Raw genomic sequence first — 26,644 nt, forward strand, 5'->3', positions numbered from 1 at the left:
CTGCTTGGCTCTCCTCCTTCCCAATACTGCTGAGGCTTTTAAAACAGGCTAAGCAGGTAGAGTTGGCCGGACCTGAGAGACTGGGGGCCCGTGTGTTTCCAGCGAAGCTCCGGGAACCGGGGCATCGACTGAGCTGTGAGTCATCCCAGTGGCAGGCGGGCGGACCAGCAGGTCTCTTAGCCGCGAAGCGCCGAGAACCGCGAGCTCAGCAGAGTGTGTAATGGCTCGGCCTCTGAGTGATGGAGGCTTGTAGAATGTAGGGCGGGTGTGCAGGCGAAGGGGGGGGGGGGGGGGGGGGATGGACCAGCCTCCACCAGCCCAGTCAATATCCCACTAGTCATGGAGACCAATATTCTCCTCTACAATCACTGTGGTCTCTTTGCCTTCCCCCATCAAACCCATTGACAAAGTGTGTGACGAGACGTCAGCAAGATCCAAAATGGCGTGTGACGGATGTTCTGTTGGTCAAACTCAAATGGTCTGATGTTGCTGACCGTCGCAGCACATGAGCACTCTGCCTTTGGCTCCTTTTTCCATTGTAAGCACTCCCCACCCCCCCCTACCCACACAACCTCAAACTCCCATGGAAGGCATTAACGAGCACACTATGAACAGATCTTAACCTGTTTGAGGCAAATCAGTTGATTTATCAACCGTTGCTTTACGCCTGAGGCCGGCTAAGGGAAGCGGTGAGCTCCGCCTGGAACTAAGCTACGCACGCATGCGCCCTGATTGTCAGAGTCCACTGTTCTCCCCCACTCATTATGACTCCCCCCCCCCCCCCCCCCCACCCATAGGTGCCCACCATCCTGAACGCGCTGCAGAGGAGCATCCAGGCCGTGCTGGTGGGCAAGATCCAGATCCAGGACTGGTTCGGCAACGGCATCAAGCGGGCGGCGCTCATGAACAAGTGGGTGCTGAAGGAGGTGGCTATCGACGAGGACGAACACTGCCTGCTGCAGACAGACGGCTCCTTCCTCTACCTGCTCTGCAAGGACGGCCTCTACAAAGTGGGCTCAGGATACAGCGGCACCGTCCGGGTACGGGACTGTGTGTGTCTGTGTGTGTCTGTGTGTGTGTGTGTGTGTGTGTGTGTGTGTGTGTGTGTGTGTGTGTGGTTTATGTGTTTGTCTTATTTGCTTTTGTGTGTTTGTCTTATTTGTGTGTGTGTACATACATTTGTGTGTGTGGTATGTGCTTGCATGCGTGGCTTCTCCATCCGTCTTTTTCCAATCTCCGTGTTCATCCTCACAAGTGGTAGGCGTCAGCAGCAGGAGATGAACGTGTTATTATTAACATGGACGACAGACCTCTGCTGCTCAATCAGTCACGGGTGATCAAACGGCCGCCCTGGTGTCATTCCTGTATCGATTCCCCAGCCGAGACGCAAGCTAGCGCCATGCTGAAGGGCTTATAAACCATCTTGAAGCGCCATTTAACCCACATTGCCTCAGGTCATTTTGAGATTGGATAGATTTGTTCTTACGATTCTTCACAATTGTATTATTGTATAATTTAGAATCAAATGTGTGAGTTGTAAAGAGAGGGCAAGATTTGTAAATAAGTAACCACTCTCTGCCTGCTCCCTCCCTACCTTTCCCTGCGGTTGAGAAGTGGTGCATTTCACGAACCTGTGTTTGACCGCCGGGAGGAATTCCCCGAACCAATAAAGGAAGGATTACATTAAATGTAAATCGTCTGCCTACGGAGGCAGGTGCCGTCAACCAGAACAGATATTCCCCATAGCCTTTGACTCAGTAAAAGCAGACCAGTGGCTGTGGCATTTCTAAAAAATGACACTCAATGATAGCTCTTAAATCAAAGCAACCTGCAGTGGGGTGAGATGGACATCATTCAGAAGCAGGTAGTGGAAGGGTGTCTTGCTCAAGGGTGCCACTTGGAATCTGTAGACCTGGTTATCAAACCCAGAACACTGTGGCTAGGATGTGGAACAGCCTCCCCACAATGTCGTCCTGGCTGTGTTGTGACGCTGTGTGGATGTCCTTCAGGGCCACGTGTACAACTCCACGTCTCGCATCCGCAACCGCAAGGAGAAGAAGTCCTGGTTGGGCTTTGCACAGGTAAGCCTTTGAAGTTAAATCTGCATTACATTTAGATTTTCATATAGGGCATTGAGCAGACGCATTTATCCAAAGCGACAATCTCCACACTCACCTCATTACTGTGTTAAGATTTGATGTTACACACACCATTTCCTAGAACTGCGATTAGAATGGCATTAAATGCATTCTGTCCTGTTTAAGTTACTGAACCAATTATTTAGTTATGAACCTTTTGGTTGAAATAGGGTTCCCTGTTTTGCATACGACTATTATCGAGCTGGTATTGTGCGTTCTTCAAAGCCGTTCCCTAGGTGCATTCCTCAGCACGACAGTTTTTGCTGCAGAACTTTGCACGGGAGCCGCACACAGCAGCATGACCTGGGCGAACCGCTGTACATGTGCACCAACGTGTGTGTGTGTGTGTGTGTGTCTTTGTGCTGCATTCTCAGGGCTATCTATTGTACCGGGACTCGGGTAACCACAGCACGTCAGCCATTAAGATCAACCCGGAGACGCTGGAGCCGGAGGGCGCCGTCTCAATGCCAGGTACCCCCCCCCCGCCCCCCGCCCAGAACACAGCCACACACTGATGATGATGATGATGATGATGATGATGATGATAATGATGATGATGTGTGGCTCCTCCTCTCCACAGGCCAACACGCCGACGGTCAGAACATCATCTTCACAGACGGGGAGTACATCAACCAATTAGCCGCCTGCAAAGACGTACGTTACAGTGCTTGTCTCCATTACCTTTACACACCCACGCATGAGCACACAGGTGCTCAAACACACTGCTTCTGTCTACATAAGAGGTTAGGTCTGTTCATCTCGTATGCAGCAGTCCTGCTGTGTTATAGCGGAAATTCGTTAAGGAGATGTTTTACAGAAGAAAACTCATCGGTGTGAGTGTTCAGCAAAGTATTTCTACATGCTGTTGATTAGAAACCTTTACAGATGCGTATATGTTTACTAGTGCTGGCCATGCTTGAGTTCACCAATTAAGCGATTACAGGTTGAGACAAATGAGGCAAAGGGAAGTTAAAGTCCCTTTCACACACATTTGAGCTGTTCTACCATCAGATTTAAGAAAATAATCCAGTGTCTTATTTGTGAGTTGGACTTCGTTGTCTGTAATACTCTGTATATTCTACACTTACTTCCTCACTCATCACAAGACACGGACATCATTATTTCCTTCCTCTGCATCAGTCTCTTAACAAGAAAACTATTCGGTCAGTTGCCTTTCTCTGAAGTACTTGGCAAGGAGCTCTTGGCTGAATGCTGATTCAGCCAATCCCCTGTGAAGGGGCGTTTTTTGTTTTTTCGTGTATTTTGTAATCTGTTTTGTTGACACTATTGGCGACAGGCCTTGTTGAGCAGAGTTGGAAGCAGAGTAAGAAAGCGTTATTATTCATGAGAGCGTTGCTGTGATTGTTGTTCGCTTCATGCGCACCGCGACACGGCGGCTCCTCTTTTCGGCTTGCAAAGCTGGTCTCTCTCCTCTCCCCCTGTCTGTTCTCTCCTCTCTTGTCCCCTGTCTCCTCCTATACCCTCTCTCCTCTCCCCTCTCTCCTCTCCCCTGTCAGTTCTCTCCTCTCTCACCCCCGTCTCCTCTCTCCTGTACCCTCTCTCCTCTCTCCTGGACCCTCTCTCCTCTCCCCTGTCTCCTGGCTCCGTCTCTCTCTGGACGCTGACATGAAGGCTGTTTCATCCCCTCCTCCGGCCAGTGCCACATCTGTCCCTCTCCATTTTACCCTGTCTCTAGTGCTCCATGCAGACGGGACCCCCAGCTGAGCACCAGCTGTGCCACAGACTGTGTGTGTGTATGTGTGTTGGTGTGTGGCCTTCTCCAGAGGCTTAATCTGCCAGTTGGTTATCTGCATTCATACTAAGCAGTGGGGGAGGGTAGTGTGAAATCCATACTTCCACCCCCCCCATCCCCACTCTCTGCAGCACCAGGGCAGCAGCCTCTCGGCGTAATGAGACTGGAGAGGATGGAGCAAGGAGGGGGTGGTGCTGATGGAGGGGGGGCGCAGTGGGGGGGGCGCAGTGGGGAAGAGTGTATATTGGGTCGGTATGCTGTTAGTCTTGCTGAATCCACAGCAGCATCTTGGCTGGCAGGAAGTGAAGCACACACTCTGGCTAGAACAGGTGCCGGGTGGGGCAGGCTGAGGAGGAGGAGGAGGAGAATGATAGGCCTGGATGTTCAGAGGGATCAGACTGTTTAGAGGGGTTACAAGGGGAAGGAGAGCCCACAGCCAGAGATGAAAGAGGGGCGTGGGGGTGGGGGCGGGGGCTGGCCGATCATCGGAGGGGAGTCAGACTAATTGTGCATGTGTTTCGTCTCGCCGGGTCTCAAAGCAAATTAGCGGTGAGGTCATCAGCATTAGCAAACAGCCAGAGGCTGCCTTTAATCCACCAACCCTCCTCCTCCCACGGTGTGTCGCTCTCTCTCTCCCTCTCCCCCTCCCTCACTCATGTGTATGTCTATCTCACACCTTCCTTCCATCTCGCTCAGCCACCTTCATAGCCATGGCCCCTTCTCCCTCAGATTAGTACTCTCTGCCAATGGAGTGTCCTCTCCCCCCTGGCTCACACACCTGTGGCCGCCCGGGTGGAGTCTGTCTGCACACGCTCAGTCAGGAACGCCGCCTTTCGCTGGTTGCTGTTCATTTTGATGTAAGGAAAAAAAACGGAAATTGCCGCTTCTCTGTTCTTGTACACATTAAATACTTCTTTGCCCTCGTAAAAGAACAATGGGATGCTTGGCCTCGGCAGTTTGACCCATCCCTCCGTCTACAGAGTAGAAGAAGAGAAAGCAAAGTTAAGGAGTGTGTGTGTGTGTGTGTGTGTGTGTGTGTGTGTGCGTGTGTGTGTGTGTGTGTGTGTGGGGGGACCAGTCTGTTGGGATTCTGGAGGGCTGAGTGGCTCTGTGGTATGCTGGCCTGATTCCACAATGTTGGGCGGGTCCACTTTAGGCACGCGCAGACACACCACACAGCCAGGTCGGTGGTGGCCTGTCAAATAAACCCAAAACTCCACTGCAGACGTCACCGAGGGAGCCGTGGTCTTATTTTCTAAGTCTATTTTGTTTTGTATGCCACGTGTGTCCCTTAGACTCCTCCGCTGCCTCAAAAGAGAGCTGTTGCTTTGGTTACCTGCCATGTGTAATCAGGTGGACCAGTGGAGACGTCTTGTTTTTCCATTCCCCGAGAACTCTCAGTGAACTCCTGCCAGGAGATTTCCACCAGGGGGGTCTGCGTGCCCTAGGGACGGCGGGAGCTGTTATAACAACCTAACCTCCAGTATTTTGCTTTGTTGCACCAAAAACAAAACCCGCATTGTGAAATATCAGAGCAAAAAGTCACTAGCTATGAAGGTGTGCCTCAGCTTCTTCCCCTTTGAAACACATGTCTGGTCTGGTGTCGAGGAAGGGGTACTGATAGGGCTGCATGTGGGGTACATGGATGTCGGGGGGGGGGGGAAACCCTGAAACCCTGAAGCCCTGAAGCTTACTAAGCTCTGTGCGGTCGTATCTCTCTGACCGCAGGACGGCTTCGTGGTGCGGATCTACGCCACAAGCTCGGACCCCGCCCTCCAGCAGGAGCTGCAGCTGAAGCTGGCCAGGAAGTGTCTCCACGCCTGCGGCATCTCCCTCTTCGACCTGGAGAAGGACCTGCACATCATCAGTGAGTCACCCCACCACCACCGTGTCGGCCATGGGTTTCGCTCGCGTTCCCATCCCTGGCTTGTGCACCACCTCCTCCGTCCAATTCACAAAACAACCTGCCGTTATTTTTTTTTAATCACAATGAAATGATAGTATGTCTGAAATCGGGTGAAAACACAAACTGCATCAATCACAGCATTGACGAGAATGAAAAGGAAAAAAGCGAACAAAAGGGAGAACGGCTAGTGCTGGTTCCTGTGGGACGGGGCTTTGTGTGTGTGTGTATTTGTGTGTGTGCACGTGTGTTTTGTGTGTGTCCCCTTGTTCTGATCCCTCTGTTGTTGTTGTTCTGCCAGGCACCGGCTTTGATGAAGAGGCAGCGCTGCTCGGAGCCGGCCGGGAGTTCGCTCTGATGAAAACCGCCTCGGGAAAGGTGAGTGCCGAGAACCTTCCTTGTTCTCTGTGTGTGTGTGTGTGTGTGTGTGTGTGTGTGTGTGTGTGTGTGTGTGTGTGTATGTATGTGTGTGTTTGTGGGCGTGTGTGGCGCCTCAATGCATTCTTGTTTGCTCCATGTGAATGCCCGTGTCTCTGCCAATACCACCGAAAGAAGACGACGACGAGGAGTAATAAGGAAAAAAAACGAACTAACAAACGAAGACTGATGTGTCGTGGCTGTTTTGTTTCCACGACATACAGCCTCCATATAATCTGCATTCATTTGTCGGGAGTGGCCCCGCACAGCTGTGCCCACGACATGCCCTGCCCTCGCTAATGACGGGCCAATCGCTTTAGCGAGCCGAGCACACCTGTGACGAAGAGAGTTTACTTAATGATGCAACGCACAGGTTCCTCCCGAGCGCACTCACATATGCAAATAAAAAAAACAATTGGTCATAATTAATATTGCTTAGCTTCGATATATCCGCTCTGACTGATGTCAGTTTGATCCAAAGGGAGGAGAAGGAGGAGACGATGCCAAAGCAAGCACTGACAATCCCTGCTTGTTTTGGAGGCTTTGAAAAGGGAGTGTTTTCTAAAAGTCTCGTCATTTCTTCAGAGGACACCAACCTCATACAAGATGGCGCACCTGTTAGGTTGGATATCCGTCCAGCTAGATGTCGTTCTGTCCGTAGTCGCTGCTGTCCTGTCAGGTTTGCACGGGGGGTTGACAAAAGCTAATCTGTTCTGCTAGGCGTTAGGCGACTAGAGAGCCAGGACGGCATGCTATTTCCTTGCAGGGTCTTTCACAAGACCTCATTTGCAACGATTTCGTAAATGTCCCATGGCATAAAAGTCAATGGCATTGACTTTATGAGGTTTTCTAACGTTAATATGAGTTCCCTTAGCCTGCCTATGTTCCCCCAGTGGCTAAAACTTGCGTTAGGTGTAAAACGAGCACTAGGTATCCTGCTCGCCTTTTGAAAAAATGGAAGCTCAGGCACGCTTGTTAGGAATGTGGCCCCATATGTCGTCATAAGGGGCCAAGCTGCCTCCCCTTTCTCTGCCTGGCCCGCCCAGAGAATCACACAGGGGAGACCTTTCCTCCAGGGCCAATGCTCTCTCGGGGGCAACACCCTTCACCTTGACCGGCAGTGGGTCTGCTTATAGGTCTGAATATGGTCGGAATGTAGCGGCCACCGTTTCTTGACCGGCTGGGTACTTCTTCTATTCTTCTATTATCACAACCGGACTCGTTCATACAACTGACACGCATACAACCACTCTAAAAAAGTTCTGATAAATACAATTTATAAAAATGCAAACTTAAGATATGAAACTCAAAGTCCTTTGAACAAAAACACAATAAAAAATATATAAATAATCATTAATCGGCCATTATAAATGCCAATACCGATAGTTTGGAAAATGCCTAATATCCGCCGATAAATCGGCCCGCCAATAAATCGGTCGGGCTCTAATATAGATATTTATTTATAGCATGATATTATTTAGATATAGAGCTCCAGGACTCCCGTGTGTTCTAGAATATTTACAAAACACGGCCAAAGGCTGTGTGCGCCTCGCCATTGCGATACATCCACTGTAAACGGAGCGCATGCCATGGTACCGTGGCCGCAAGCTGCTCAGGGCCACACCCCCAACCTCCTCCTTGACTCGCCTCTCTCCTCCTCATTAGCATTAAAGCTACAGACACCGAAACGGCGCCTTGGGGAAAGCTCAATGTGCGACTGACTCGTAGTGGCTGTAATTCTGCGCCATGGCTGATTTTCGGGACTGCTTCAAATACTGTGTTAGGGGCCCACTAATATCTATATTAAAGCATCCATCAATAGCATGCCTTGAGACTGCAGTGTTCCCACTGGACTTCCCCATCAGGGACTGTGTGTCTGTTGGCTTAACTCAACGGTTTCTGTATATTAACCAGGGGTTGACAACCCAGTCCTTCCTCCTTACAGACAGCCCACTGGTTACTCTGGCACGTGCTTTCATCCGATAATAAGACCAGTTGGGCATGGACAGAGAGCCAACTGCTGTTTTATTGTGACTTGCTACTGTTGTATCTTTATTCATAGGGTTAGCACTATAAACAGACATTGTGCTATTATCACTGTATGATTAGGCCCCCGAGAAGCCGAACTATGTAAATGGTGTGACATAATGAGGAAGAAGATAAGTGATGCTTTGTGTGCCTAAGGTTCAAGCCGGTCTATGCTTGAGTAAACTCTGTAGCTCAGTTATGACTGAGATGGTTGTCTGCAGTGCAGAGCCGGCCTAACCAGTGAATACCTCAGGTGTTTGAGCTGCTGCTATGCCCTGTGTTAGGTGCCCTTGGTTGTGATTGAGTGTGTGTCTCTGTGAAAGACCTCTGTGAGGTGTGAGCCAGTGCGTGCCTGTGTGTGTGTTTGTGTTTACTCTCTAGGTGTTGTGGGTGTGTGTGGATCCCATCCCTTGCAGATTGCATGGTGTTATTAAGTCCCAGGGCAGGTTCTCCAGAGCCCTGCCGCAGCCTGTGTGGGCGGGCCTTTATCTGCAGTTAATTATTTCGCACAGACCGGTCTCGTATATATTCTACTATAGAGGAGTAGTGCACCTAGAGATTGGGCACAAAGTTCACTTGTCACCTGGACGAGAGAGATCAGGATCACGCCTGCAGACGCCCACTGGGAGTGGGGGGGCTGGAGGGGCTCTGATGCATTCCCAAGAATCCCTCTACACTGTGTGTGTGTGTGTGTGTGTGTGTGTGTGTGTGTGTGTGTGTGTGTGTGTGTGTGTGTGTGTGTGTGTGAGAGATTTGATTAATGGCAGCGTGCTCAGGCACAGCACGATCTGATGTACCGGTAAATAAATCTTGTTCATCGAGCAGCCATGTAGAATATATTATCCTGTAATGACTTATGGGCAGACGACAGTGTTGTCAGAATCGGGTTTAGCCTAGCGTAGCATAGGATGAGCCACGTCCTCCCTTCCTGAGTGGTTAGCAGCATAAGCTTGGTCGCTTCAACCAGGGTAAGCTGGCTGCTGTAGGGTGCCATTAGCCATGAGGAGATACCACTGCGTATTTCATTTAAAATACTTTTGTATTTTAGTAAATCACAGGGCCAATAAAAGTGCATGTCTATGCGTGTATCTGGTTTGTCGTTTTTGTTATGGATATAAATCTCCCATTCCTGGTGACAGTTGACAACTGCAAGAGTTATAGCTCACTGCTTCCCTAAACCTGGTTCTCTCTCCCTCTCTGTCTACTTCTGTCTCTGTGTGGCAGATCTACTACACGGGCAAGTACCAGAGTCTGGGCATAAAGCAGGGAGGGCCCTCGGCTGGGAAGTGGGTGGAGCTGCCCGTCACCAAGTCTCCAAAGATAGTCCAGTTCTCGGTCGGCCATGACGGTTCGCACGCGCTGCTGGTTGCCGAGGACGGCAGCGTCTTCTTCACCGGCTCCGCCTCCAAAGGAGAGGACGGAGAGTCCAGTAAGACTCATGATCACACACGGCCACGTAGATGTGTAGGGGCACATGCAATCCCAAGGGCACATACACTTGTACAGGAAAAACACACACACATGCCCACAAACCCATACACACAAACACGGGTACATACACACACATGACTAGGCAAAGGGTACATGCTTGCATACATGCATGCAAACGCACAGACTTCAACATTACATCATTTAGTTTATTATACTTAATTAAAAACCTATTTTATTTACATAGAAGTTGCAACTGTGTTTGTGCTTGCAAAAATACCTGGTGTTGACAAAAGTGTGTGTCTGTGTGTGTCCCCCTCCAGCCAAGAGCCGCAGACAGCCAAAGCCCTACAAGCCTAAGAAGATGATCAAGCTGGAGAGCAAGACGGCGGTGCACACGGCCTGCAACAACGGCAGCAGTAGCATTGTCACCAAAGACGGAGAGCTCTACATGTTTGGCAAGGACGCCATCTACAGCGACAGCACCTGTAAGCCCCACTGCACGTTCATCCATGTCCCTCCCTACCTGGTTCACCCTCACACTGAACACCTTTCTTTGTTAAAAGAGAACCCAACACTGAAACAATGTATTTAAGAGGAGCAGTGATGGTGTGTTCAATAGAAGCGATATTCATTGATTCATTTTACAAACGTTCTCTTTTTGAAGCCGGTTGAAGCCACTGTGAGAGCTGGGATGTAAACCCTGACTGACCCCGCCCCCCTACAGGTCAGGTGACGGACCTGAAGGGTCACTTTGTGACTCAGGTTGCCATGGGGAAGGCCCACACGTGCGTGCTCACCAAGAGCGGCGAGGTGTGGACGTTTGGTGTCAACAACAAGGGCCAGTGTGGACGAGACACGGGTGCCATGAACCAGGCGGGGAAAGGTGAGGGGTCGGACGGACACACGGACACACAGACAACTTTTGCACTATTATTCCAACATTGTGTCATTTGTTCTCTCGCGCTCGCTCGCTCGCTCGCGCTCTCTCTCTCTCTCTCTCTTTCGCTCTCTCGCTCTCTCTCCGTCTCTCTCTCGTCCCCCGGCAGCGTTCGGCGTGGAGAACATGGCGACGGCCATGGACGAGGACTTGGAGGACGACCTGGAGGAGAAGGAGGAGAAGAGCATGATGTGCCAGCCCGGCATGCACAAGTGGAAGCTGGAGCAGTGCATGGTGTGCACGGTGTGCGGCGACTGCACCGGCTACGGGGGCAGCTGTGTGAGCAGCGGGCGGCCCGACAGAGTGCCTGGCGGGTGGGTAACCTTTCTGGAGTAGTGAGAACCCTTCTCTGAGGCTGGGGAGAGCCACGCGTACACACATAAAACAAAGTGGACGTTGCGTTGTTTTTTCCTTCAGCAGGAGTAGCATCAGAACATTAGCAGGAAGGAACATTTGTGGAAACACGTTTCTTAAACTGCTCTACGAGGCTACACGACAGTATTTATCTGATAGTCCATTGAGGATGTGCCGCCTTATGCCAGAGAGTCCTGATGGCAGCAAAAACACAACAAGACAACATGCGTGACACAAAAAAAAAAACAGTCGGCCAGGGTGGAAATACACACTTACAAATAAACAGTTACAACTCCCTGCCTGATGAGTCGGCCTCGAAGGTCCTTCTGGCCTCATGTGATCACAGCCCTGTACTCACCGAGGCCCGCTGTGCGTCTCCCCCCCCCCAGGATCTGTGGCTGCGGCTCCGGGGAGTCGGGCTGCTCGGCGTGCGGCTGCTGCAAGGCCTGCGCCCGAGAGCTGGACGGCCAGGAGGCCAGGCAGAGGGGCATCTTTGACGCCGTGAAGGAGATGATCCCCCTGGACCTCCTGCTAGGTAGGCCTCACCCTCACCAAAAAATATATTCACTAAGAATGAGAATGCCCTCTATAAATGTATTTCCACATCCGTCCCCCTCAGTCCCTGTCCCGTTTTGGAGCCTGGTGGTAAAAAGTTATCATCTGACTGATTTAAGATGGTGCCTGGCCTCGTTGCGCAGTAAATCTAGCCGAACCCTGTCCCCTTTTTATTTCTGCTGCGTTACAATTGCCTACACGTCTGTAATCTAGCGTTGTCGCCTTTTTTGTGATGCCTCTCAAATTCCCCTTTGCTTTGTGAAGTATCTCCGAGCGGCCAACGGCTGCTAACACACAAATCTGCTTTGATGACTTTGACTTTAAATTCCTCACGCTTTTGCTCATTTTTGGACTGCAATTTAATTTACTGTTATTTTTTTCCGTCATTACTGCTGCATCGTGTCTGCGCCACCATTCATCCATGTTTTCTGTCTGTCTGTCCTCTTGTCTGTTTTTCTTTCAACCCCCCCCCCTCCCCCCTGCTCCGCCTTGTGCCTTTCCGCCCCGGCTCCACCCCCCTTTCCTTGCCTGTGTGCTTGTGTGTGTGTGCGTGTGTGTGTGTGTGTGTGTGTGTGTGCGGGCACCCTCTGGGCACCTCCGTGTGTTTAGCTGTGCCTGTCCCTCCCCCTCCAGGCGTGAACATCGAGGAGCACATCCAGATCCGGCAGGAGGAGAAGCGCCAGCGGATCAACCGGCGCCACCGGCTGGAGGAGGGCCGAGGTACGAGCCCCCCAGGGCCAGGCAGTGCAGGGGGACGGGGGGTGGGGTCGCGGGGCTCACACACCTTCTCCTTCTTCACGGGCGGGTGGCTGGTTTTCTTGGTTTTGAGGACACACACGTGTACACACACATACACACTCAGCTATGTGCAGGGCTAGTTCGGGGGACTTGTTATGAGCTCGGGTGGTGTCGTACCTCGGTGACCTCCCCCTTGCTTGTGTGTGTCCTTTTTATATGATTTGTTGCTCTGTATGTGTGTGTACGGGTGGGAAATGAACCCCTTCTAATACCTTTCGGGCCCATTTTGGATTATTTCCAGTGTGATTTTATTATTTGTATCATACCTTATTTTGTCTAGTTTGCAGGACAGATCAAAATTCAATGACTTTTAATGAAAAATGACGTCTGGACCCACTTTTCAAACACAGAACCAACTCTCAGGCCTTTTAAAACCCTGGTCAGGCCAATTTCAAAGGCTATTACATTCGTTTTTGGGGCAAAATACCCCGAGCCCACGTTCATTTCTGACCCTGGTATGTATGTATGTTTGTATGTGTGTGTGGGTGTTGGTGGCCTGCTGTTGAATTGCCTTGTGTTTTGGCTTGCGTGCGTGCATGTGAACGTTTCTTTCTCCCCTAGGCCCCCTTGTTTTCCCTGGCCCCATATTTATGAACCAGCGTGAGCAGGCCCTAGCCAGAATAAGACCCCTTCAGGCCCTAAGGCATAAGCGGGACAAGCACAAAGGTACTGCAGCGGACTTCAACTACCAACCTAACTCAACGGGAGGCAGAGTCCCACCCCCACCGCCTCTCCTCACTTTTTTATCCTCCCACACCCCCCCTTCCTCTTGACTGTCTCTGTCCCAGTTCCGGCTGCCCCAACCGATTCCGACTCCTTCTCCTCCTCCTCTTCCTCCTCCTCCTTCTCCTCCTCCTCCTCTTCCTCCTCCTCCTGCTCCTCCTCCTCCTCCTCCTCCTCATCCCTTACTCTCTGAAGACGAAGGAAGAAGGGGTGGGGCCGAGGCTCCTGTTTGTACTTCCTGTTTTCCCATGTAATAGGAAGAACCAAGGTGTGTGTGTGTGTGTGTGTGTGTGTGTGTGTGTGTGTGTGATTGTGTGTGTCATATTCAACATTTGTTGTACGAGTGAAAGACAAACTTGTTCCAAGGACAAGCTCTATAACACCGCTCTTATTTTGTAATCTCAAAAGGAATCTAGTATGCTCCTCAAAGAACCAGTTCATATCACAGCACCAGTCCAGGGGACTTGCGCGGTTGTCGTTGTCTTAACCCTACAGGCGCATGTGCTCCCAGGCCCTGCATAGTGCTTTTCCTCTTATTGTTTCGTCATCTTAAGTCTCTACAGTAATCAATATCTCAGCCTAACTGGATTTGCCGTCGCTCTGCGAGCAGACAGGGCTTCGCTGCACAGCAGAAGGTGGATGAAATAGGAGGCGCTGAGTGGAGACCGGGCCTAGCCCTTTCATCAATGACAAGCCGACTATTATGGGATACGTCTCCGAGGCGGGGCCGGCACCCGCGCTCCTGTCAACGTGCATATTTTTAGCATGTGACGTCGTTGGCTATAAACAGATTTGTGTTCAAACGTGGAATAGGTGTATTTATATTCTTGTACAGGTTATTCTTATATGATGATGATTTTAGGAGAGGTTTTTCTTCTGTGAGAGTGGGGGTGTTGAAATTGTGCTCCGGTTTCCTGCGGTCCTCATGGGATTGGTCAGCCCGCTGGATGTGACCCCACAGAGCATCCCTTCTATTGGTCAATTCAGTTATAACCCAGAAGACTGAAAATGTGACGTTGTCATTTTGGGGTATCAATGACCTTTTGTCTATTTATCAATGACTGTTTTATTACTTTTTAAGCAATAACAGTATTAGGTGCTCTCACATAATCGTCCATATTTTGGTATTTATTTGCTATTATTATTGAAATTGTATGCAAACGCATGATTAACTGAGGGAATAAATAAATAGAAGTGTTTGCCAGGCAGCTCAACTCCCCCCTGATCTAGTCAGCTCAGCAAACCCTAGAGCGAGCAAATCAGCCGGTTCCTGGTTCCCTGGCTAGCGTGCGTACGCCCTGCCGTTGCTATTACTGCACGCTCCTCTGAACTCCTCTGCAACACAGTGGCCTCTGAAGCACCTCTCGGGCTAAACAACACCACTCTCTCTCTGCTTCTTCCGCCAGCAAATAATGTCACCGAGACACTCTGCCTCTCCTCACAGCTGTGGTCCTCCACAGTTTCTCTCTCCCTTTCTTTTGATCTTCTCAGTTTGAGAGGCACTTCTCCGCCTTATTTATGTCTGTGTGTCTTTTATGGACCTCACCATGGCTCTGTGTTTCCATTGTGTCAGCGGCTCCGTCCTCCGCCGCTGTTATTGCATCACCAGGTACGAGGAGCCGACGTCTCCCTCCAAGGCCCTGCAGTGTGCTGCTTAACCTTCACTCTCTGTTCTCTCCCTTGTGTCGGCGCCACGCCACTACTGGCATACCCGCTGATGCCCTCACGCACATGCGTGCACACACAAACACACACACACGCATGCGGGCGCATCGACATGCGCATTCACACACATGGATACTTGCTTGCACATAGACGTGCATCCTTATACGTATGCACACACGTACACACACACACACACACCCTTCTGTCCTTCTCTTCCAGCGCCACCGCTCTGGCCTTCGCCCCGCATCTTCTCGCCTCATGTTGAATGATTGTTATCTTTGCTGACCCTCGTGACTAACCCGTCTTGACTGGCTCTATTCCCCCCCCCCCCCCCCCCCCCCCCCCACACACACACACTGCCTCCAGACGGCAGTAGCGAGCGCGGGGAGAAGGACGCCAGTAAGATCACCACCTACCCCCCCGGCGCGGTGAGGTTCGACTGCGAGATGCGAGCGGTGCAGGTCAGCTGTGGCTTCCACCACTCCGGTAGGTTCCCTCCAGCGCTCTGTGTGGTGCTCTGAACAGCCGTCCGTCTCTACGGCTACACTCCTAAATACCACGCTCTTACCAATGAAAAAAGTGCCAATCGTGTCATCGCTACTGAGCCGCACACAGTCACACTAATCAATTGGAGGGCGTTTACCAAAATCGTCATTAACGGTCGTTTGGGCCCGCAGTGGTGCTGATGGAGAACGGCGACGTGTACACCTTTGGTTACGGCCAGCACGGACAGCTCGGACACGGGGACGTCAACTCCAGGTACGGCCCGGGGTAAACCCCAGTCAAACGACGTTGCCGCACACAATAACACGGCATGCGCACCCTGCTGAGCCCGGCAGTCCCAGCTAACGGCGGTGGCGGTGTTGTTGTTGTGTGCTCCCTGCTAGGGGTTCTCCCACCCTGGTCCAGGCGCTGCCCGGGCCCAGCGTTCAGGTGACGGCGGGCAGCAACCACACGGCCGTGCTGCTCAGCGACGGTCAGGTCTTCACCTTCGGCAGCTTCTCGGTAAGAGGAGGACGGAAACCATATCCTCCTTTCTAGCATCTTTCTAAAGTCCTCCTTTGTATTCTCTTCATAAAATCATATGGTATCGTTGTAACTAACTAGCTATTAGTGATAGAATAGAAAGGATATTGTTGAGGGCTGAATATTTGACTCAAAGACAAGTATAGTATTGGAGATTTTTGCTGTTTATTTTGGATTTATATTTTTGGGATCTGTCACACGACAAATTCTTGTATCTGAAAGCTTATGCAAGGGTAAACAACGACGGGGTGTCCCATTATTGGAAAGCAGTGAGTGACTTGATGCAAAGCCATGGTTGGCTTTACACCACAGTAATACACCCTTGTGATGTTATTGACCAATCAGGATGAAGTACTCAATAAGGCTGTGGTATATCTGGCAATAAAAACCCTTTCTCATTTCTGAAATATATCCAAGTGAAGTTAATCAAGGAGGCCGGTCTCCCAGGGCTGCAGCTCTGGCTAACGACCCTCTGTTCCCTGTTTAGTACCGAGAGTCTAGGAACCTCTTAACTCACCACGGCCCCCCTCCCCCCGTTTCAGAAAGGGCAGCTGGGCCGGCCCATCCTGGACATGCCCTACTGGAACGCCAAGCCCTCCCCCATGCCCAACATCGGCTCCAAGTACGGCCGCAAGGCCACGTGGATCGGCGCCAGCGGAGACCAGACCTTCCTGCGCATCGACGAGGCGCTCATCAATTCGCACGTGCTCGCCACCTCGGAGATCTTCGCCAGCAAGCACATCATCGGCCTGGTGCCCACCTCGGTGTCGGAGCCACCGCCCTTCAAGTGCCTGCTCATCAACAAGCTGGACGGCAGCTGCCGCACCTTCAACGACTCGGAGCAGGAGGACCTGCAGGGCTTCGGCCTCTGCCTGGACCCCGTCTACGACGTCATCTGGAGGTCAGAGGCCAGGGGGCGCCTCTCCCGGGGGAGGCAGGGGAGTAGGAGTAGGAGTGTTGGATTGTCTCCCATCCGAAAAGGTTAAGGGGATCGAATCCCATTGACCACGGTCGACCTGTGGGCAAACCTTGAGGAAGAGGCCATGTCGCTACCTGCTCGTTATTGATCTAAAAAAGATTCACCAAGTCACTTTGGATAAGCAGTCGGCTAATAATAACTAGTAAATAGTGTTCTACACTTTGAGTTAGGCCACCCAATGGTCCCTTTTAACAGAGAAATCAACGCAGGCCAAACACAGGCGCATAACACTATGATAACTATCATAACACTATCACACAAACCGCTGTTTTTATGTATTTGTGTTTATCCTCTGACACCTCTGTGACCTCTCCCAAATTTCGATTTACCTATACTTGTACCTGTACTTTGACAACAAAGATCATTCATTCATTCATTCATTCATTTATAAGTGGATCTTGGTACATTACTCCACGCTTGGGGACCTTTATTTAACCTCTGACCCTTAACCTGGTCCTGTTTTGTGCCTAGGTTCCTGCCGGCCACCAGGGAGATGTGGTGCTACAACGCGGTGATAGCAGATGCCCGCGTGCCGTCCCTCACCGACCTTCAGTCCCGCTGCAGCATCCTCAGCCCCGAGCTGGCGCTGCCGTCGGGCTCCAACGCCACCACCACGCGCTCCCACGGGGCCCTGCACATCCTGGGTAACACTGACCTCTGATTGTTCAACACTGTGTACATGCAATACAGCCACCGGCCGTCATGGTAGATTCAGCTACATTAAGTGGTCGATTTGATTTGAAATTAATGTTAATCTACCGAAAGTGGAGGTTGGCTAGTTCGTTTTTCTTATTAACAAACAGTTAATCAAAATAGTTTCTCTCTTGATTATTGAAAAAAACTGAAAAATGTCTGCGTAACCTCCTCATCAATCTTTAGTCAACTCATTTTAAAGCCCTGGTCATGACAATTTCAAGGGCACATTACATTCATTTTTGGGCAAAGTACCCCGAGGCCACGTTCATTTCTGATCCTGGTAGTGTGTGGGTGTTGGTGCCATGCTGTTGAATTGCCTTGTGTTTCTTATGGAAACAATGACACACACATATAAAGGGATCTTTTTGTACTGTACTGAATGACGGTTGTTGAGAGCGGGTTGTGTCTGTGCTGTAGGCTGCCTGGACACCCTGGCCGCCATGCAGGAGCTGAAGATGGGCGTGGCCAGTGCGGAGGAGGAGACTCAGGCCGTGATGAAGGTTTACTCCAAGGAGGACTACAGCGTGGTTAACCGCTTCGAGAGTGAGCCCCCCTTTTCCCCTCTAAAACAACACACACTATGTACCACACCATTACCCCCTGCTAAAAGAATCGCCTTACATTTGAGAAGAACGGTCCCACCATGAGAGCCTTTCTACCTGCCCTAACACTTAAGGTAGAGTTATGGTTGGATGTTGACGTAACGAAAGGGGGTTTACGGACCCAAGGGCATGACGTGTGCCGCCCAAACTCTTGAACCGTGCGCAGAGGCGACGCAGTAGCAAGGGCTGTGAACGTAAACCCAACGCAGAACCAAAACGGGTTCACGACTGCAACGAAGCAACTGCGTAGTCATTGCGTCATTGTCCCAACCATAACTCTACCAATACTTTCCACATTTGAAGCTGTTTTTATTAAGTGTTGGTATGTTGTGTTTCCACTGTTATGCTGGATTCTCCACCCACATTGGATCTAGTGGGCGGGACTGTGTCCGTAGCTTGCGTCTGATTGGAGGATCTCACTCTGCCTGATTCTGTGATTGGTGGCAGGTCATGGAGGGGGCTGGGGCTACTCTGCCCACTCAGTGGAGGCCATCCGCTTCTGTGCGGATGCAGACACCCTGCTGGGGGGCCTGGGGCTGTTCGGGGGCCGCGGGGAGTACACGGCCAAGATCAAGGTGAGATCCCGCACGCCGCTGCCTCTGTGTCGACCTGGTCACCTTGGGGGAGACTCCTGTGTTAAATTCGAATCATTGACCAAACCCACTTCTTATGCTATAATTTATTTTTCTTCAATATTTCATTTAACCACAAATGTTCATGTGTGCAATTATGTTTGATCTCAGGACAAAAAAATGTGGACTCTAGTACAAAAAAAGTAAATGCTTCTAGTCACTAAACTGTGTGTGTGTGTGTGTGTGTGCAGCTGTTTGAGCTGGGCCCAGACGGGGGCGACCACGAGACAGACGGGGACCTCCTGGCCGAGACGGACGTGCTGGCCTACGACTGTGCTGCCAGGTCATTAACACCGCCAACTGTCCTCATAACACACACACACACAGCCTCGTATCCGGCCCCATGTCTCCTCTCTAGCATCATGCACACAAGCCCTCCATCGATCGTCTGTGTTGACTGAGCACATGTCCCCCCCTCAGGGAGAAGTACGCCATGATGTTTGACGAGCCGGTGCTGCTGCAGCTGGGCTGGTGGTACGTGGCCTGGGCGCGCGTGTCGGGGCCCAGCAGCGACTGCGGCTCCCACGGACAGGCGACCATCACCACCGACGACGGGTAACACGGACGCACTTTAACCCGTACCATGAGGGTCGCTGCGAAGGCTTGGGGTGGTGAACTGTTTATGTTGGCTCAGTGTGTCGTGTCTGTCCACAACGTTGTTGAACCACTGTTTTGTTTTGTGAGAGTGCAACACAAGAACCGTTAAATGTATGCGACTCCTTCCAAGTGTTGTGGAAGTGTATTTACGGTGGTGTCGTTTAAGTAATTACAGGCTTCCTTCTTTTGTTTGTCTAGGCTTGAGTAACAGAGAGTGTTGTTTGTGTTTTTTGTCCAGCGTGGTGTTTCAGTTCAAGAGCTCCAAGAAGTCGAACAACGGCACAGACGTGAACGCTGGACAGATCCCTCAGCTGCTCTACAGGCAAGTGTCCTCCTGACATCCTGCTCAACACATCTAGACAAGAGTCACAGAAGTACCTTAAGATGATGCCAACTTATTTCTCTTATTTCAATCATTTTTCTGAAGAAATAACTCTGAATATTTCTGTGAATAGCAATTTATCTTTCCAAGTCCATATCAAGAAAAATATACTTGTGAATGTGAATCTGGCCACAGGAATTGGTCTACTATCTTGTCTTTGCAGTCTGCTATTTTGATTAATGTTGTTACAATCAAATCACCAGGCTTCCCTCAAACGACGGCACCGCTTCCAAAGGAAAGCAGCAAACCAGTGAGCCAGTGCACATCCTGAAGCGCTCCTTCGCTCGCACCGTGTCTGTGGTGAGAGAGCACGCGTCCCCTCCGTCTCTGCCTCATCAACCTTGTGTTTTGGGATTGATGTTATGAACATACTGGTGTCATGTTGTCTGCCATACTGGAGCTCTGTTGGTCTCTTCATTTGTGAATACTGTGCTACGCTATAACCTTTCATGAGACCACAACAACCTTGCCTAAACCAACAAATTAAATATTTATAATGTTGGACAATTTATGAGCTTTTGAAAAGAAAACAGATAATGTCGCCACAATATCGAGGCTTACATTTATCTCACAACCACCGAACCTATCCACTCTTCGTTAGTTCTGCACACCATTTATGTTTACACATGTGTAACTGCAACTGCGTGATAAAAAAAAAAAAACCCTCTTAAATATGATTCTCATGTGTCAAGGAGTTTCCTTTTTGCACGATAACTGGACCCTCCCACCTTCCACTTCTACTTTACAAAAAAGACGAAGAGGAATGAATAAAAATTGTACCCGTACTTTTGAACATGCATTTCTAAATAACAACACAAATATAAAAATATAAAATGTATACATTGAATCTCATGTGCCTGTGTCCTCCCAAACCCACCCAGGAGTGCTTTGACTCCCTGCTGAGCGTGCTGCACTGGAGCTGGACCACGCTGGTGCTGGGTGTGGAGGAGCTGCGCGGGCTGAAGGGATTCCAGTACACCGCCACCCTGCTGGACCTGGAGCGGCTGCGCTTCGTGGGCACCTGCTGCCTGCGCCTGCTGCGCGTCTACATCTGCGAGATCTTCCCCATCTCAGGTGAGGCCACGACGGAGGGAAAGCTAGAGCGATGACTGCTGCTGCCCAGAGGTGGGTAGAGTAGCCAAGAAATGTACTCAAGTAAAAGTTACTTTAAGACTATAAATACTCAAGTAAAAGTAAAAGTATTCATTAAAATAATTATTCAAATAAGAGTAAAAAAGTATGCAGTGAAAAGTCTAGTACTGAGTTTCTCCGGATCTATTTTTTAAATATTACGGGCAACACAAACGGTACAAAATAGACACAAACAAAATATAAAACAGCAATGTTCAAATAAAGATATGTTAAATAACATCCTTTTAAATAAAACAATTAATAAGGTCTTTAAAAATAAAACTATAACCCTTGAACTTAAACAATAAATTAATTCTTTGCAAAATTAAATGCATCAACCTTTAAGTAAAATTATCAAAACCTGCTGGCAAACTCACTTAACGTATGAAACTACAGAGGCTGAAAAAGAGAGACCACTCAGACTCACACACCCAGAATCAGGGCATGCAAAGTGAGAACAGGAAAGGTGTGTCACAGAAGAACGGTGTCTCTGTGTTTGTCAATGTGATTGTGAGTTTGTGTGATTGAGAGCTTGTCTTATTGTTAGTTTGTTTGATTGTTACTGTGTGAGAAGTTGTTTCTTGCAGTTTCAGAATAAGCCGTTTCTTCCATTTTCTCGACTCACCCAGATAGTCACTAAAATCTGAGTGTTTTGCTCCTGTGAACATAGCACGCCACGGACACAACATTGACGCGGAACCGGAGCCATTAGACAAGTGGTTTTAAAGTGTTTTTTTTAAAACACTTTAAAATGTGACTCAAGTGGCTGCATTTGATTGGCAAGATCATTGTCTGGTTTTTATTGTTTAAAATAGTCACGTGATAGAAATGTTGGCTGAAGACGTCCCTCAGGAAGAGAAATAGATCTCGCATTTAATAAAAAAAAAAAGATCTAAAAAAAGAAAATAACGACCGTTATGTAGCCAAAATTACAATTTATCCAAAAAGTTACTCAAGTATTTGTAACGGAGTAAATGTAGCGCGTTACTACCCACCTCTGCTGCTGCCTGGCTTGTGGGACAGTGTAGAGGGGTGTTGTGCGAATCCACAAGGTTGTGGAACACAAGGTTGTGGATTCGAACACTGGTGTTCGAATCCTCCACAATCCGAATGCAGTCTTCCCCTCTGATGAGTGACGACCTGGAAAATGTATACAAATCTCTGCTTTCTGGTGTGGTATTGTTTTAGATTTGGGGGCTATAAATTCATATGTTAAGTCTTTGACGAATGCTGTTTATGTTGGGGGATTGGTTAGCTACCAGCTAGCAGCAGATTCATATCTTTTTCATCAGCCAGCTCAGACCTTGGTTGTTGGTCCTGGTTGGGTCGGAGACGTGTTGCGGTGTGGCATTAACATGCGTCGGGCAGTGCCCCCAAAGTGACCAGCTCCCGCTTCTATGCTCGAAATGCAAATAATCATCTACCACACTGTAGATGGTCATTTGCATTTCAAGCAGAGACGGTGTCAATTCAACCCCATCTCTGCAATGTTTGCATATTGGCTTTTTGTTAAATATCCAAACACCAGCCCGGCGCTCCCCTTCGATCCCATCAAACAAGCAGGCCAAGAAATTCCGCTGATCCGCAGACTTTAATTCTCTGCAGAGTACGAGCATGTTTGAACATTGTTACTGCAGTCTTGTAGGCAGGGCAGGCATACGCTCTACCTCCCCATACTCGATCCCTTCAAGATGTGATGAGGTTTTATTTGTGGAGGGATTATAATGTCCTTGTTTGTATTTCAGCCTTGATCTGCAGCTTTGACAATTTAGTATCAAGCTTTTATTCAAAGAGACTTACTGTGCGAACTGCTTCACATTTAATTACAAAGCGGGAACAGAAGATGCCTACAGTGAGACTAGCAACAAAAACTTTTTTAGATTGGTATTCCAGGCATACACACACACACACACACACACACACACACACACACACACACACACACACACACACACACACACACACACACACACACACACACACACACACACACACACACACACACACACACACACACACACACACACACGTTTGTTGGTCCTGTACATCAGAACGACGTAACCACTGCCCCTCGGGCACGCCTCATAAGCCGGTTTTCAGCGTGTCGCACCCCCCTGAAATGCTGAGTGCACAAACTGAAAACGATAAATGTCACCGGTCGTGTGTGTGCACCAGCCGTGCCCTTCACCAACGGTGCATCCCCGCGACCGTCATGCTAACCGCCCCCCTCCCCCTCCATACGTACAGCCACCACCAAGGCGGTGGTGGATGAGTCCAGCCGGCTGGCGGAGTGCGTGGGCAAGACGCGCAGCCTGCTGAAGAAGATCCTGTCTGAGGGCACCGACAACTGCCTGACCAAGCTGGACAACGACCCCCAGGGCTACCTGTCCCAGCCGCTCACGCTGCTGGAGGCGGTGCTGCAGGAGTGCCACAACACCTTCACCGCCTGCTTCCACTCCTTCTACCCCACGCCCGCGCTGCAGTGGGCCTGCCTCTGCGACCTGCTCAACTGCCTGGACCAGGTGGGCGGCCTCGGGGCGACGGGGTGGTTGGCAGTCATCAGCAGGGATTGATCTCCGTCAGGGGCTCGTTTTGATACAGTGGATTAAATGGAGAGTGGAGGATGAATATCTCAGCGTAGAAATACGGCAAGACAAAAAGACTTTGGGAAGAGATGTAGAGAAATATGCAAACGTAGAAACAAATGTAATGTACTTATGCATCAATTATATGTGACTATAAATGGGCTTTATCGCAGGGATATTGCACATACAATTGAATTATGAAAAGTGAACTTCTCCCCACAGCTGTTGTGAATATAAGTAAAAGTGAAATGAAAAAAGAGAACTTCAGCAAAAAACACTGTCCTATAAGGGCCGTGTGTGGAGAATTGAGTGTGAAGGAAGGAAGTGGTGGTGCTCTCCTTTTGGTAGAAGAGAAACAAAAGAAAAAAAGAAACCAATAAATAACACTGCAATTAATTTTTTTTCTTATTGTGGCAATAAAAAAAGAACATCTCCCCCTTCCCACAGGACATTGCGGAGGCCAACTTCCGCACGTCCAGCAGCCGTCTGCTGGCGGCGGTCATGTCGGCCCTGTGCAACACGTCGGTCAAGCTGACCTCCATCCTGCCCATCGCCTACGACGGCGAGGTGCTGCTGCGCTCGCTGGTCAAGCAGGTGAGCACCGAGAACGACTCTGCGCTCGCTCACCGCTTCCCCCTGCTGGTGGCCCACATGGAGAAGCTCAGCCACGTGAGTTCACCCCGCACTCACACCAGCAATATTGATTCATTGGGTTGTTTCTGTGGGATGACGTTGTGGTGGAGTCGGGCTGCTTCTGTGTTGTTAGGGGAGGGGAGGGCCTGAGGTAGGGAGCGGGTTGCGGTTAGTAAGCAGTTTTAGCTATTGGGTGTTAATGTGCTACATCAGTTTCTGCATGATATGACGACTTATATTATGTAAAGATAGTTGGTGCATTGGAATTGGAAAAAGTAAGGGTAATCTACGAGGATGCAATAACATATATATTATATATACTGTATAGTGCTAATTATATATAAAGAAAAAAATATATACAAAAAAGTTAAGCAGCAAAGGTAAGTTGAGGTGTAAACTAAAATAAAGTGTTGAATTGACTGAGTGAATGGATCCTTATGACTACCACCCACCACAGGGAGAATCACTGTCCTAGATGTGTCTGAGGGAGATGTGTTTCCCTCCTCCTGGTTGACCCCGTCTGTTGGATTTCCTCCATGCCCAGACTGAGGAGAACCTGATGGGCATGACCAGCTTCAGGGAGGTCCTGGAGAAGATGCTGGTGATCGTGGTCCTGCCAGTGAGGAAGAGTCTGAGGAAGGAAGTGGAGCTGTTCTCGCCTCACCTGGTCTCCAACACCTGCGGCCTGCTGGCCTCCATCGTCTCCGAGCTTACCGCCTCCGCTCTGGGCTCAGAGGTAACATTAGACTGTGTGTGTGTGTGTGTGTGTGTGTGTGTGTGTGTGTGTGTGTGTGTGTGTGTCACACATGTTGAATCCGTCTGTGCTATGTTCTGGTAAACTAGTTTCATTCATGATCAACCTCCGTTATCACATCAGATCCGGACCACAATTGAATTCAACCACCCAGAGTCCAATCTGTCCTCTACCATGTTGGTCCATGATGTAACACGGACATTAAGTCCTCGGACCACTCCCTGATCTGTCCCTCCTCCACCTGCCGGCGTCTTGCTGTTGGCTAGTTCGGTCTCTGTAAAGTCCAGCCCGTGTCTTGTCAGCAGCCGCTGTTTTTCCAGGTTGCCAAGGCAACAAGATCAATGGGTAGAACATTACATAAACTGGTTTGGGTGGACGCTGAGTCATCTGGAATGTGCCTGTGTTGGGAGGGCGGGGGGGCATATCTGTATTTTCTTTTTTTTGCTCTCCGATTCATTTATCACTCCTTTTCATTGGCTCGGCTGCAGGTGCTGCAGTCTGGACATTCTGTTCCTATTGCCATGGTTACTGCCATAGGCGTGTTGTCTTGACAACTGCCTTCCGACATTTTTATTTTTACCTATTTTCAGCCAGGAGAGCACCTAGATGTCCTGTCCTCTAACCTTGTTATGGTTGTGTCCTTTGGCTGAGCTTTAGTCCAGAATGGACAAAGGGCCAATGGTGACCCAGTACACCCTCTGTATGTTGTTTATATCTTCGTCAAGGACACTGGCATTCCACACTTGGATCTCAGCCATTCACGAGGGCAATGAAATAACTGTTTATGTTGTTGTGGTACTCAAGGCAGCTTTTAATTAAAAGGAGAAACTATTTGATTTCATTCCTCATTCCTCTTTTCATTTTGCTATAAAGAAACAATGCAATAATAATAAAAAGAAAATTCTTTCATTGTACATTTTGAAATGCATACACAATATATTGACTACGGTGATGTATTGTATGGATATTACGAACCCTGGCTCTAAAGCTGCCTGTGTCTGTGCTCGCCCCCAGGTGGACGGGCTGAACTCCCTGCATTCGGTGAAGGCCACGCCCAACCGCTTCACCAAGACAAGCCAGGGCCGCAGCTGGAACACGGGCAACGGCTCGCCGGACGCCATCTGCATGACGGTGGACAAGCCCGGCGTGGTGCTGGTGGGCTTCTGCGTCTACGGCGGCGGGGGCATCCACGAGTACGAACTGGAGGTGCTCGCCGACGACGTAAGTAGCCCTCGATATTTAAAGGGTTTTAAACTAACATAAAAAGTAGAGGGCGCGAGACATGGAGGGCAGGATTAGTCCGTTTTGGTTTGATCATGAATCTTCCTTTAGTTCAGATCAGAGGGTTTCCATGGAGACAGTAAATTCGTAATTCAGTGTGGAAAAAATAAGTCATGAAAGTGAAATATATTAGTGTCTCTTGTATAAAACCCCTCCCTGTCGCGGCCCCTCCCCTCCAGGCCCAGACGGAGCACCCCGGGGACTCGGCCCACTCCCACCGCTGGACGTCCCTGGAGCTGGTGAAGGGGACGTACAGCACCGACGACTCGCCCAGCGACATCTCAGAGATCCGCCTGGACAAGGCCGTGCCGCTCAAGGTGCGCCCGTCTGTCAGGCCGTCTGCTCGCCCGTCTGTTTGCCTGTGTGTTCTCAATGGTGACCCTTCTCTCGGGGGAAGGATAGTGCAGAGGGCAACGTGTTTAAAGGGTCATGTTGAAAGATACTGGGTTTGATCCCCTTGATGTTTATCAGTCTACCCGTAGGCATAACTGAGCTGTATAGATAACACTCCTTCCCGGTCAATGACCGATGCAAAGCCACTACAACCTGAGTTTATTCCCCGGGCGCTACAATGTGTCACACCCCATGGCTCCTAGCATAGGATCGGTTAAATGTAGAGAATACATTTCCCAACAGGGATTAAT

At 49.8% G+C, this 26,644-nt stretch overlaps 1 protein-coding gene across 19 annotated transcripts in view; it reads left to right on the forward strand.

The window, feature by feature from the left end:
• The window catches only part of mycbp2 (MYC binding protein 2), a 74,039-nt gene that overhangs the window by 11,971 nt on the left and 35,424 nt on the right, over window positions 1-26,644 (forward strand). For 13 of the 19 annotated variants that reach the window (XM_030342718.1, XM_030342720.1, XM_030342725.1 and 10 more), the window contains exons 6-35: window positions 798-1,040; window positions 2,010-2,081; window positions 2,513-2,609; window positions 2,719-2,792; window positions 5,620-5,758; window positions 6,096-6,172; window positions 9,464-9,668; window positions 9,991-10,155; window positions 10,395-10,553; window positions 10,717-10,921; window positions 11,351-11,496; window positions 12,126-12,236; window positions 12,876-12,980; window positions 15,069-15,188; window positions 15,380-15,461; window positions 15,590-15,707; window positions 16,271-16,629; window positions 17,179-17,351; window positions 17,821-17,946; window positions 18,453-18,580; window positions 18,829-18,920; window positions 19,058-19,192; window positions 19,473-19,556; window positions 19,820-19,916; window positions 20,498-20,690; window positions 22,995-23,269; window positions 23,780-24,001; window positions 24,510-24,701; window positions 25,734-25,940; window positions 26,180-26,317. In XM_030342718.1, coding sequence (XP_030198578.1) covers window positions 798-1,040; window positions 2,010-2,081; window positions 2,513-2,609; window positions 2,719-2,792; window positions 5,620-5,758; window positions 6,096-6,172; window positions 9,464-9,668; window positions 9,991-10,155; window positions 10,395-10,553; window positions 10,717-10,921; window positions 11,351-11,496; window positions 12,126-12,236; window positions 12,876-12,980; window positions 15,069-15,188; window positions 15,380-15,461; window positions 15,590-15,707; window positions 16,271-16,629; window positions 17,179-17,351; window positions 17,821-17,946; window positions 18,453-18,580; window positions 18,829-18,920; window positions 19,058-19,192; window positions 19,473-19,556; window positions 19,820-19,916; window positions 20,498-20,690; window positions 22,995-23,269; window positions 23,780-24,001; window positions 24,510-24,701; window positions 25,734-25,940; window positions 26,180-26,317 — 4,539 coding nt within the window. The remainder of the gene's footprint in view (window positions 1-797; window positions 1,041-2,009; window positions 2,082-2,512; window positions 2,610-2,718; window positions 2,793-5,619; window positions 5,759-6,095; window positions 6,173-9,463; window positions 9,669-9,990; window positions 10,156-10,394; window positions 10,554-10,716; window positions 10,922-11,350; window positions 11,497-12,125; window positions 12,237-12,875; window positions 12,981-15,068; window positions 15,189-15,379; window positions 15,462-15,589; window positions 15,708-16,270; window positions 16,630-17,178; window positions 17,352-17,820; window positions 17,947-18,452; window positions 18,581-18,828; window positions 18,921-19,057; window positions 19,193-19,472; window positions 19,557-19,819; window positions 19,917-20,497; window positions 20,691-22,994; window positions 23,270-23,779; window positions 24,002-24,509; window positions 24,702-25,733; window positions 25,941-26,179; window positions 26,318-26,644) is intronic. The other 6 variants (XM_030342719.1, XM_030342738.1, XM_030342721.1 and 3 more) reach the window with 5 other exon arrangements.

Source organism: Gadus morhua, chromosome 20, assembly GCF_902167405.1.
Source record: "Gadus morhua chromosome 20, gadMor3.0, whole genome shotgun sequence".
Classification (NCBI taxonomy): Eukaryota; Metazoa; Chordata; class Actinopteri; order Gadiformes; family Gadidae; genus Gadus; species Gadus morhua.